Consider the following 12,212-nt stretch of genomic DNA (forward strand, 5'->3'; position numbering starts at 1 on the left):
TCCCGATCCCGGCAGGCGGAAGAATGCGCTCCGAGCGCTCGGGCGCGGCTCGGGGCAGGGAGCCGCCGTCGAAGCGGCCCCGTGGGCAGAGCCGCCGCTCCCCGAGGGCCGCCCCGGCTCAGCCCCGGCCCGTCCCGGCGCCGGAGCAGCCCCGGCACGCGTGGCACCGGCCGCAGGGGGACACGAGGCACCGCTGCCGCGGGGGGACGGGCCCCGGCTCTGTCGCGACATCCGCCGCGACATCTGCCGTCGGGGTTTGGCCCCGGTGCGGGGCAGCGTCCCGGCCCCGCCAGCCCTCATGACGTCAAACGGCTCTGACGTCACACCCCGGCCGGTGACGTCACGGTGTCCCGGGCCGTCCCCGCGGTGCGAGGCGAGGGGGCCGCGACCCCCGGGGCCGTGTCCGGCCGCGACCCCCGAGCCCCACACCGCCAGGACCCTGCGGGACGCTCTGCCCGTGGCCTCAGGTTCGGCTGTGGGAGTATTTATCATTATTATTATTATTATTATTATTATTATTATTATTATTATTATTATTATTATTATTATTATTATTATTATTATTATTATTACTACTGGACGCTGACAGCCCCGCGCCTCCCGGCCCACGTCGGCCGCCCCGAGGGTGCTCTCCCCTTCCCTCCCCGGGGCTTGGCTTCTGTCGGGGCTCTCCGCGCCGCCGCTGTCGCGATTATCGCCGTTCTCCCCGCTCTTTTCTGCCCTGGGCGGAACCGAACCCCCCTCCCTGGCGGGGGGGCCCGAAATCCATCGGCACCGCCGAGGTTCGGGGGGATGGGAGCGGGGCCGGCCCGGAGGGGTTCCCTCGATGTCGAGGAGGAGTCCGCGATGGATGAAGAGATAGCCATTGAGCGCGGGTGAATACCATGACAACTAGGAACAACCTCAGATTTATTCCCAACAGTTAGGGCGCGCTGAAAGAGGGCGTCAATCACGTATTATTTCGCCACTGAAATAAATGCAAAAACTGCGCCGAGACAAAGGGTTCCAACAGGAGCCGGACATTTGTCTACATTGCGGACATTGTCCCCAGCTTAGCCGTCGGGTTGTATTTGTGTTTGCGCGGGCCCGACCACCCAGGATGCGCGCAGGGGCTCGCTAGGAAAAAAAAAAAAAAAATAAAAAAAAGGGGGAAAAAGAAAAAAAAAAATCCGCGGGCATTGTCAGCCACAGCACATACTTTATGGGAGGCAGGCTGGGGGCTGGGGCTGGGGCAGGAAAAGTGGGGGAGAGGCGAGGGAGAGGAGGGGAAGGTGCGGATCCATTGATGGGTGAGGAGGAGGACGAGGAGGAAGGCAGCGGCGGCCGCTCCCCGGCGGCCTGGCGGCTCCTTCCCCCCCCGGCAGGGAAACTCGGGCGACTTTTCCTGCCCAGAAATGAGGGGCGAGGGGGGGAGATTGCCCAGATTGTCCCCAATTGCCCGAACCTCGTGCCCCGCATCGCCCCGCGCGTCTCCGACACCCCCGCGCTCCAGCCCGGCCCGGACAGAGCTCGGGGAGGGCGAGGGGATGGAAAACAAGGGAAAGGGAAAAGGAATGGGCAAGAGGAGGAAGGGGAAGGAAAGAAGGAAGGAAAGAAGGAAGAGAAGGGAAAAGGAAGGCGATGCGGGCCCTGCCCCGTGCGGTGCCCGCGGCCGAGGCTCCTCGGCGGGCGCAGAGAGCAGCAGGAGGGAGGAAGGGAAATGAAAATAAAAGTTGGTGGCAGGCAGAGAGAAGTTGAGGGGGGTCTCTGCACCCCGCGCCGGGCAGGGCGAGCCCCCAGGGCCGCCGGGCCGGGAAGGGCTCGGCGGGGCCGGGGCCGAGAGCGGCTGTGTGAGAGCGCGGTGACACCTGGCCAGCCGGCCTTCCCTGCGGAAGGAACCCCCTCTCTGCCCCTCTCCCTCCTCCCCCAGGTCCCGAAAAAGATCGAAAGAGAGAGGGAAAAAAAATAATAAAAAAAAAAAAAAGACGGAAAAGGAAAGGATAAAAAAAAAATCCGCCGTGTTGGAGTCCGTGGGGCTGCAGCCCATGGAATGATCCCAGCGGGCCGGATTCATTCCCCTGCAAGAAGGTGGCAAAATCAATGAGACCTCTTCAAACAAGCACACACTCCCCCCCTCCCCAATAATCACCTCCCGCATCTCGCCGGGTCGCGCCTGACGATCGCGTTTTGCCAGTTCGCTTAATTTCGGAGCAAACTAGAATCAATTACTCGCTGTTTAATTTCCAGCGCTCATCCCTAAGCCCCAACCAAAATATTGACCTAGGCGGGTTAGATAAGTTGGGCTCTTGCCATCTGAGCCGCCTCGGTCCCGCGCGGGCCGCCAGGCTGGGAACAGCCCCCCTCGCCAATTATTATCGTTATCATGGTGATGATGATTTTTATTATTATTATTATTATTATTATTATTATTATTATTATTATTATTATTATTATTATTATTATTATTATTATTATTATTATTATTATTATTATTATTATTATTATTTTTATTTTTATTTTTATTTTTATTTTTATTTTTATTTTTATTTTTATTTTTATTTTTATTTTTATTTTTATTTTTATTTTTATTATTTTTGTTTCCTCCCCTCGCCCAGAGGAAAGCACGGATGGAAAACACACTTTGGGGCGTCCGGAGCGTCGGGCTGGTGCGGAGCTCTTTGTATGTAAATAGTGCCCTTAAAAAAAAAAAAGCTGGGAAGTCGCCCCCTCCCTCCCTCTCTCCCTCCCTCCCTCCTTCCTTCCCTCGCCCCCTCCCTCCCCCCCGGCGCCCCCCCCTTGCCGAGGGCCCTCCCCGCGCCGGTAATTAAGTGACACGTTATACCACTCATCACCAATGGTGGAAGCTCGGAGCTCGCCCAAAACCCGCAATTTCACATCTGCAAACACTGTCTTCATCCACTTGACTTCCAAGACCCGCCCACACGTGGCCAACCTTTCCTGGGTTTAATGTAGGTTTTTTTTCTCCCTCCTCTCGGCAGGTTCATGTGTGGGGACCAGCCTTATATGGACTCCTCGTTCCAGCAATGGCTCGGGATTTTCCAGCGGCAGGCGCGGGTTCGGCGCGGCTGAACAAGATCCAGGAGTGATCTTTTTTTTTTTTTTTTTTTTTTTAATTTTTTTTTTTTTTTGGAGTCTCTTCCCCCCACCCCCCCTTTTTTTTTTTTTTTTTAATTTTTTTCTTTCCCCTGGAGTTACAAACTATTCCCGAAACCAGCTGCTGCGCTCCCGCTCCCGGAATTTTCCCCCGTGGCACAACAACCACCACGGCACAGACCCGTCGCTGCGGCCGCTTCTCCCGCACAGCCCCCGCCGCTGATTTTTCTAGAAATCCATATTATTATCGTTATTATTATTATTATTATTCGATATTTTTTTTATTATTTTTTTTTTCCTGGCCGTTTCTGCGCGCCCGCCGCCCCCCCCCGGCCGTGCCCGTGTCCCTGCGCAGTGTCGCTGTCGCCGCTCGGCGTGTGCGTGCCCAGCCGTGACCCGGCGGCTCGGCCAAGCCGCCGCTCCAACTTTCCCAGGCGGAATTTGGCCGGAACATGTCTCTGACCAACACAAAGACGGGCTTCTCGGTGAAGGACATTCTGGACCTCCCCGACACCAACGATGAGGACGGCTCGGCGGAGGGCGGCGAGGAGGAGAGCGAGGCGCCCGAGCCGCCCAGGAAATCGGGAGTTTTGGGACAAACCCCCTTGGACACTGTTCCGACGCTGCCTCTGAAGAGCCCTTTCTATGATAACAGCGATAATCCCTACACGCGCTGGCTGGCGAGCGCCGAGGGCATCCAGTACTCCCGTGAGTGCCGGGCCATGGGGCAGCGGGGCCACGGGGGGACATGGGGGGGATATAGGGGACATAGGAGGGGACATGGGGGGCCATGGGGGGGACATGGGGGGCACTTGCGGCTCGTCCCGGCCGGGAGCTGGGGGGCCACGGATGGATGGATGGATGGATGGATGGATGGATGGATGGATGATGGATGGATGGATGGATGGATGGATGATGGATGGATGGATGGATGATGGATAGATGGATGTCGGGTTTGCCTCTCCCCACGGCTGGTCTCTGTCCCGCAGGGGTGCGGGGCGCGGCGGGAAGGGTGCGGGGCGCGGTGCAGGGGCTGCCCCCGGCCCGTCCCCCGCCGCTGACCGGGCACGGTTTCCCCGCAGTTCACGGGCTGGCGGCCGGCGGCGGCGGCCAGGACCCCTCGGCCAAGTCCCCGGAGCCTTCGGCAGACGAGTCCCCCGACAACGAGAAGGAAGCGGCGGGCGGCGGGGACGCGGGCAAGAAGAGGAAGAGGAGGGTGCTGTTCTCCAAGGCGCAGACCTACGAGCTGGAGCGGCGGTTCCGGCAGCAGCGGTACCTGTCGGCTCCGGAGCGGGAGCACCTGGCCAGCCTGATCCGCCTCACCCCCACGCAGGTGAAGATCTGGTTCCAGAACCACCGCTACAAGATGAAGCGGGCGCGGGCCGAGAAAGGTATGGAAGTGACTCCTCTCCCCTCGCCGCGGCGGGTGGCCGTGCCGGTGCTAGTGAGGGACGGCAAGCCCTGCCACACGCTCAAAGCTCAGGACTTGGCAGCGGCCACGTTCCAGACGGGCATCCCGTTCTCGGCGTACAGCGCGCAGTCCCTGCAGCAGCACATGCAGTACAACGCGCAGTACAGCGCGGCCGGCAGCCCCCAGTACCCCACAGCGCATCACTTGGTGCAGGCGCAGCAATGGACCTGGTGAGGGCTGCGCGCCCCGCACACGCCGCCCCGCCCGCCCCGAAAACGGAGGAAAACACACAGATAACGGAGCGAGAGACAGACAGACAGACAGACAGACAGACAGAGAGGAGACAGACTGGTGCTCCAAAAATAAATCTAAAACAAAAATAAAAATAAATCGGAACTGCGGGGGAAGGAATGGCGAGGGAAACGCTATTATTATTATTATTATTGCTATTATTATTATTATTGCTATTATTATTATTATTATTATTATGGGTTTTTTTCCCTCTGCCGTTTCTTTTCCCCTCCATTTTTTTGGGGGGGCGGGGGGGGTGTTCGGTTTCATTTCGGGGGGAGGAGGGGGGTGAGGGAGGGGAGGTGTTTTTTGTGCGTCATTGTTTACAGAAATTTTTTGCGCCATTCAGAGTGGTCCTGTCTACCTACAACTAAAATAAAAGAGGAAAAGGGGAGGGGGGGGGAGACCGTCAGAATTACAAAAACGAAAAAAAAAAAAAGAAAAAAAAAGAAAAAAAAAATAAAGAATAAAACCCCCCCCCGCCGCTCCTGTGATTTTGTGAGGAACGGGGGTGCGGCCGCCGCTCGGGGCACCCCAAAACGGGAGCGATTCGCGTCCCCGACAGCTGCCGGCGGCCCTGGTTTTACACCGCGTCCCGGCCGCTCCGCTCGCTCTCTCCCATTTGGGGGTCGCCTCAACCATTCCCGAGCGGAGGAAAAAGCCCCGCGGACGCTGAAAACCTCCCCCGGCCCTCCCCGGCCAGCAAATACCAAATACCCAGCAAATACCCATTTCGGTCTTTTTTGGTTTTGGTTTTTTTTTCATTTTTAAAAAGCCGCGTTTCGAGGTAAAAGCAGTAGAGAAGGAAGCGGCAGCAAGGACGGAAAAGGTTTTGTGCGACTTCTGCTCGCGGCCGCCGCCCCGCATCCCCCGGCCCTGCCCTGCCCGCGGGGGGACGCGGCCGAGCGGGGCCCCACCGGCCCCCGGCGGCTTTTTTCGGGGAAAAACAGCTCTTTTTTGGTGGTTCTGGTTTATTTTGGTTTGGTTTTTTGCGGGGCCGGTCGGCTTCATCCCTCCGGGGGAAAACGGGAGCGGAGAGAACTTCCACTTTCCTGTTTTCTGTCTGGGACCGCGCGTTTCTGCTGCTCAGGGCGGCTGAGCTCCGGGTACCGACACGGCCCCGGGACCCTCCCCGGGCTGGGGACCCTGCGGCCGGGGCAGGGACAGCCAAACCTGGGGGTCAGCCCTGGGGGGATGCGCCGGCCGCCCAGGCGGGGCAGGGGAAAGGGTTAACAGCGCAAGAAGCCCCCCAGAACAACCGGAGGAGGAGGGAGAGGCGAGGCGGGGCTGGGAGGCTCTGACGGGGAGCGGGGCCGAGCCCGGCCGGGAGCGGCTGCGGCAGGGCAGCGGCTCCCGAGGCTCGCAGGCTGCTGAAGATGCTTCAGAAAACGAAAACGAACCCAAACGGGCTTTTGTCCGCAGGAGCGATGGGGCCGGAGCAGCGCCCGCCCCGTCCCAGCTCAAAACGCCAAAGAGCCCCTCGGTGCCGGCCCCGCCGCATCCCAATCCCGAGAAATCCCAGAGCTCCGGGATCCCGGCCCGCATCCCCCCGGATCCCAATCCCGAGAAATCCCAGAGCTCCGGGATCCCGGCCCGCATCCCCCCGGATCCCAATCCCGAGAAATCCCAGAGCTCCGGGATCCCGGCCCGCATCCCCCCGGATCCCAATCCTCTGAAATCCCATCTCTCCGGGATCCCGGCCCAAACCCCCCGGATCCCAATCCTCTGAAATCCCATCTCTCCGGGACCCCGGCCCGAAACCCCCACCCCGGGGCTCCTCCGCTGGGGCTGTGTGTCCTTCCGGCACCTCTTTCCTGCCCTCTTTTGCCGTCCCTCCCTGCCCAGAGCCGCACGCTGTCCCCGCGGGGCTCCGCTGCTCCGGTTTTCCCATCCCCGGGCCCGGCGTGCGAGCCAGGAGCGGAGAGAAGGAAAACTGTCACACTTTTTTCATCTTATTGATTTCTCTCATTTAAAAAAAAAATATATATATATAAATAAATAAAAAATAATCACTTTTAAATTTTTTCTTTTTTTCCCCCATTTTTTCTTCCCCTCCCCCCCTCCTTTTTTTTTTTTTTTTTTTCTTCCTTTTTTTTATTTTTTTTTTTTTTTTTTCTCCTCCTCCTCCTTCCCCTCGGGCTGTGCCGAGTCTATCAAACCAGTTGTGTGGCCCTAACCTCCGTGGCCCCGTATCTGCGGCGCCGCCGGGCCAGTCTATCTTCGCACAATATACAGTAGAGTTCAGAGAGCGGCACAATGGGGGAGGCAGGGAGGTGAGCATGTTAGAGGCGTGCATTTTAACGAGCCGCAGCCAAGGGAGCCAAAGGGGCCGGCGAGAAAACCGGGAGAGACGGTGCGGGAGGGGGGCACGCCCTCGGTGAGCCTCGGCTTGCTTTCGGGGCTCGGCATTGATGCGGAGTCAGGGAGCGCTGTCCTCCGCGTTTTGTTCGGGCTGTCACTCGCGCTCATTGTTCGGCATGTTCTACATCTTGTATCCCATATGGCCAGCTGGGCCGGGGACCCCTCACAAAACCCAAATTGTGCCCAGCTTTCAAACCCAGCATTGTTGTCTGTGAAAGGCAGGCGAATTAAAAATTCGTGCTATATCTATTCTGGAAAAAAAAAAAAAAATAAAGGCAAAAAAAAAAAAAGGGGGAAAAAAAAAGAAAAAAAAAAAAAAAAAAGAAAGAGGGGGCGCAAGGAAAAAGAATCCCGCTCTCTTCCCTCCCTCCCTCTCCGCTCTCCCTTTGAAGGCCAACAGAGAGTCTCCTCTTCTCGCAGTCCCCGCTGACAAGTTCCTCTCTCATTTCCCAGGAAGCCGCCCCCCCCCGGCCCCGAGCGCGTCCCCCCGCGGGAGCCGGCGGAGCCTCGCTGCGCGGCCGCGCTGCTGCGCCGAGCCCGGCCCGGAACAAGGCGGCATTGAGCGCTGGGCAGGGCTGCAGCTGCCGCCTCCCCGCCCGGCCCGGCCGTACCGCCAGCCCGGCTGGCACGTCCCGCTGCCTCCCGGAGAAACGGCCCTTTCTTGTCCGCGCTCCTGGCTGTGCAAGGCCCAGGGAGGGAGGGAGGGAGGGAGGGAGGGAGGGAGAGGGACGGAAATTAAAAAGAAAAAAAAAAAAGAAAAAAAAAAAAAAAAGGAAACAAACCAATTATTTAAAAAAAAAAAAATAGGAAAGAAAAGGGGCGAAGGAAATAACGAAAATATGAAGAAAAAAAAATTAAAAGGGTGTCAAAACGGTGAACAGGAAAAAAAAAAAAAAGAGGAAAAAAGGACGGAAAAGGAAAGAGAAAAATAAAAGGGAAGGGGAAAAAGAAATAACGAAACGGGAAAGAAAATTTTAAAAGGAAGAGAAAAGAGGAAAAAGAAAAAGATAATAAAACAAAAGGAGAAAAAGCCGGGGGAGAAAAAAAAATCTGAGAAAGCAGAAAAGGAAAAATAACGGATGGAAAGGAAAACGGGGGAGAAAAGAGAGGCAGAGAAGCCCCCAGCCCGGGCAGCGCTGAGCGGGACCCTCGCCCTGCCCGCAGGGATCGGACCCGGCTTCCCCGGGGGGCTCCGGCCCCCGCAGCCCCGGCCATGCCCGGGAGCCCCTCTCGGCCTCCTGGGCGGGTCCGGGTGGCGATTTGGGGCTGCGGGAGCTCAGCCCGAGCCTCGGGCCGCTCTCCGTTTCCTTTTCCCCCTCGCTTTGCCCGGTTTTCTCCTCGGGCCGGAGCTCCAGGATGCGGCAGTGACTTCCCCCCGTCCCCTATTGACTGTAGGGCTTAGGCGGCGGCGCTGTGGGTTTTTCGGGGCCGCTCGAGGGGAAGCTAAGCCAATATTTACCGACCGCCAGGGCAATTCTCGGCGGCTTCATTAAGGAGCGGCGGGGGAGCCCCGGGGGCGCTGGAGCGGCGAGGGGCGGCGCTGGGCCGAGCTCCGGGAGCTTGGAACGGGCTCCCCTCCTCCGGCAGCCCCCGGGCCCCAGCGGCTCCCCGGAGGGGCTCCTCGGCCCGAAGCTGTTCCCCCGGAGGGGCTCCTCGGCCCGGAGCTGTTCCCCCGGAGGGGCTCCTCGGCCCCGAAGCTGCTCCCCCGGAGGGGCTCCTCGGCCCGGAGCGGCTCCGCCACCGCCGCGCCCCCGGCGAGTCCGGCCCGGACGGGGCGGAGGCCGCGCTGCCCCCGGAGCCCCCCGGGCACGGCAGAGCCCAGGGGGACCCCGAGGCTCGGTGTCGCTGTCCCCGGAGCCCCCCGGGCCGGGCTGGCCGCGCGGCGGCGCTGCTGGATAAGGGACGCGCCGTCGGGGAGGGGACCCCCGCGGCCGCCCGGTGACACCGAGAGAGGCACGGGCACAGCCCCGGGGACGGGCAACGGGGCCCTGAGATCCAGCGCGGGGCTCGGGCTGGGAGCGGCTGTGGCCCTCGGGGGGACACGCACCGCGGGGCAGGGACCGCTGCCACCCCTGAGGCCCCAGGAGCCACCTTTGGGGACAGCAGGGTGTCCCCAGATCCCGGGCAGGGGTTGTTGGGGACAGCAGGGTGCCCCCAAATCCCGGGCAGGGGTTGCTGGGGACAGCAGGGTGTCCCCAAATCCCGGGCAGGGGTTGGCACTAGGCTGGAGGAACAAACCAACCCCTGGCGAGGACAGCGCGGGGTTCCCGAGAGCTGCAGGGGATGAGGCAGCGCAGCCACGGCTTCCTCCCAGCGCTGCCAAACCGCAGGCAGCCACTGCGACACTGGGGACAGCTCCCGCCCGGCACTGGGGACACTGGGGGGCACTGGGGGGCACTGGGGAGCACTGGGGGGCACTGGGGACACTGGGGAGCACTGGGGGGCACTGGGGACACTGGGGACACTGGGGGGCACTGGGGAGCACTGGGGACACTGGGGGGCACTGGGGACACTGGGGACACTGGAGATATTGGGGGTGCATTGGGGGACTCTGGGGACACTGGGGTTACTGGGGATACTGGGGACACTGGGACACTGGAGATACTGGGGACACTGGGACACTGGGGATATTGGGGACACTGGGGATATTTGGGATATTGGGGACACTGGGACACTGGGGATACTGGGACACTGGGGACACTGGGGACACTGGGGACACTGGGGACACTGGTGGGCACTGAGGATATTTGGGACACTTTAGACACTGGGGACACAAGAACACGGGGTACTGGGACACTGGGGACACTGGAACACTGGGGACACTGGGACACTGGGGACACTGGGGACACTGGGACACTGGGGACACTGGGGACACTGGGGACACTGGGACACTGGGGACACTGGGGACACTGGGGACACTGGGACACAGGGACAGTGCGTCCTGCACACCCGGAGGGCACCAGGGCGTGGCAGGTGAGCGCCTCAGGACAGCCCCGTGCTTCTCCCTCACTGGGTCTCATTCGGTGCCGGCCAATTTCCTACCTTTGGCACAACACCGTTAATTAATGGTAATTAGGGAATCGGGGACCCTCTGACCAGGGAGACAGGAGAGACCCCTCCCTTCAGCTGCCCCACGGCCCTTGCAGGCAGCAGCCTCCCTCTCTGTCCCTCTGTCCCTCTGTCCCCCTGTCCCTCTCCAATATTTAAATAACCAGCAGACCCGGAGAGCCTGGGATGCTCCAGCTGCAAAGGACAAGCACCTGATCAGGAAAGAAAAAAAAGAAGAAAAAAAGGAAAAAAAATAAGAAAAAAAAATAAGAGAAAATATAAAATAGGATTTAAGGCTGCAGAGTGGTTGGGCACAGCGTCCTTCCCTCCCACAAGCCCCACCAGCCACAAAACTCCAAGTTTGCCATTAAACTTATTTTACATGTTTTTATTTTCACACAAAGGCCTGGGCGGTTTCAGTGGGGCTCAGGCACTGCCCCAGAGTTCCGCTGACATTTCTGGGATCAACCCCCGGGAGCCACGTCCATGCCCTCAATCCCAAACATCCCAGCTCTGCCGGGAAATGCCAGGAGCTCACACAAACCTCCCTGGGCTTGTCCCGGGTTCACTCGGACAATCAGAGCTCCGCGGTGCTGCCCCGGGCTCTGCTCCCTCCGAGGGATTTAGCCCCGGTTCAGGCAGAAAGTTCTCGGTGAGATTAAAAACTGCACGAGAAGAATGCGCCAGACCGAGCTGTCCCCGCCTGAGATGGGGGCTGGCCGAGCTGGCTCAGCTCCCCCAGGGGAAAAGCCCGGCTTTAGGAAGCGTTTGTGACTTTGGATGCGCAGGGACAGAGCTGCTCCTCCCATGTGGGACGTGTCACTCCGGGCCCCTGCACACACACCCTGCAGGGAGGAGGTGGCTGAAGGAAAGGACTTCAGCTCTGCTTATCCAAGAGTCTACAGAACAATAATCCCTGGAAGATTTCCCCCACCGTGGAACCTCCTGGCTGTTATCCGGGCATTCTGTCCCCCCTCTTCAGCCAGAGGTGTCCCATGAAACGTCACCGACTCCTGAAAGAGGTGAAAGCAGCAGAATCACAATTCTTAACCCCAGAGCAGGCCAAGTGACTCAGCCTCAGCAAGGTTTTTGGTGTAAATGGTGATAAATGCCGCGTGTCCTCGGGGGTGTGTGTCCCTCCTCTGCCACCCCGGGAGCGGCTCTGGGCACCACATCCCGCAGGTGACACACGTCCCGGGGCTGCGGCAGCTCAGGCCGTGCCTGCCTGAAGGCTTTGCTCATCCTCTTCCTCCCCTTTCCGCTTCCCCCGTGGCTCCAGCGGCTCGGGAAGGGCTGCAGCTCTCCGTCCGCAGCCGCCCGGGGCAGGACGGCAGCGACGGCCCCAGGGAAGCGGCCCCTGAGCTCTCCCCGGGTGCTTTCCCCGAACCCCACAGCAGCCCCATCACAGGGGTTGCGGGTTCCCTGTGGCCGGGGCTCAAGGCAGAGCCCTGGGCTAGGACTAAGGACTTAGCCCAGGCCTAAGGCCGGCCCCGCTAGGCCAGCCCTGCGCCGCCCCAGGAGCGGAGCTGTCCCTCGGGCATCCAGAGGGGCTGGAGCTCCCCCGGCAGCAGAGAGGCCCTGGCTGCGGTCAGAGCCGGCCCAGGCCAGGCGGGGAAAGGGTCAGCGGGCATTTGGGACACAAACCCGGAGCCAGGGGCAGCACCCCGGCCCTCCCCAGCGCCCCTTCAGCGCCTCCTCCCAGGGGACGATGTTGGGAATTCCGCCCGCTCCACCCCGCTCCATCCTCGGCCCCGCTGGCGCCGCTCCCGGTGCGTGCGCGCTCCTCGCTGCCGGATCCATGGATTTCCCCTCCCGAGGGAAGCGCCAGGCTCCTCAGGCAGCTCCTCCTGCCGCGCTGCAGCCGGGACGGGAGCCCTGCTGAGATCCTGAATGCACAAAACACCCGGAGACAAAGGGCCTGGGGGGCAGAGCTCCCTCCTGGCTCACGGGGCGCTTTCTGAGCGCTGCAGAAACGCAGGACTCGCCCTCCGCGTCCCTCTCAGGGTGA

The 12,212-nt window shown here is 60.3% G+C and overlaps 1 protein-coding gene across 1 annotated transcript; it reads left to right on the plus strand.

Annotated features, from left to right (window-relative positions):
- The first annotated feature begins 3,145 nt into the window (after positions 1 to 3,145).
- NKX2-2 (NK2 homeobox 2) lies at positions 3,146 to 5,017 on the plus strand. Its single transcript, XM_086875201.1, has 2 exons — positions 3,146 to 3,801; positions 4,176 to 5,017. Exons 1-2 carry the CDS (start codon positions 3,546 to 3,548, stop codon positions 4,736 to 4,738), a joined length of 819 nt encoding a protein of 272 aa, XP_086731327.1. The 5' UTR covers positions 3,146 to 3,545; the 3' UTR covers positions 4,739 to 5,017.
- The last annotated feature ends 7,195 nt before the right edge of the window (positions 5,018 to 12,212 follow it).

The sequence above is a fragment of the Cyanistes caeruleus genome, chromosome 2 (genome assembly GCF_971803275.1).
Source record: "Cyanistes caeruleus chromosome 2, bCyaCae1.hap1.1, whole genome shotgun sequence".
Classification (NCBI taxonomy): Eukaryota; Metazoa; Chordata; class Aves; order Passeriformes; family Paridae; genus Cyanistes; species Cyanistes caeruleus.

What these genes read in the sequence shown, in the direction of transcription:
- NKX2-2 (XM_086875201.1), top strand. Translation starts at nt 3,546, where the DNA reads ATGTCTCTGACCAACACAAAGACGGGCTTCTCGGTGAAGGACATTCTG. An exon ending in CGAGGGCATCCAGTACTCCC is followed by an intron (nt 3,802 to 4,175) that starts GTGAGTGCCGGG and finishes GTTTCCCCGCAG; the next exon opens with TTCACGGGCTGGCGGCCGGC.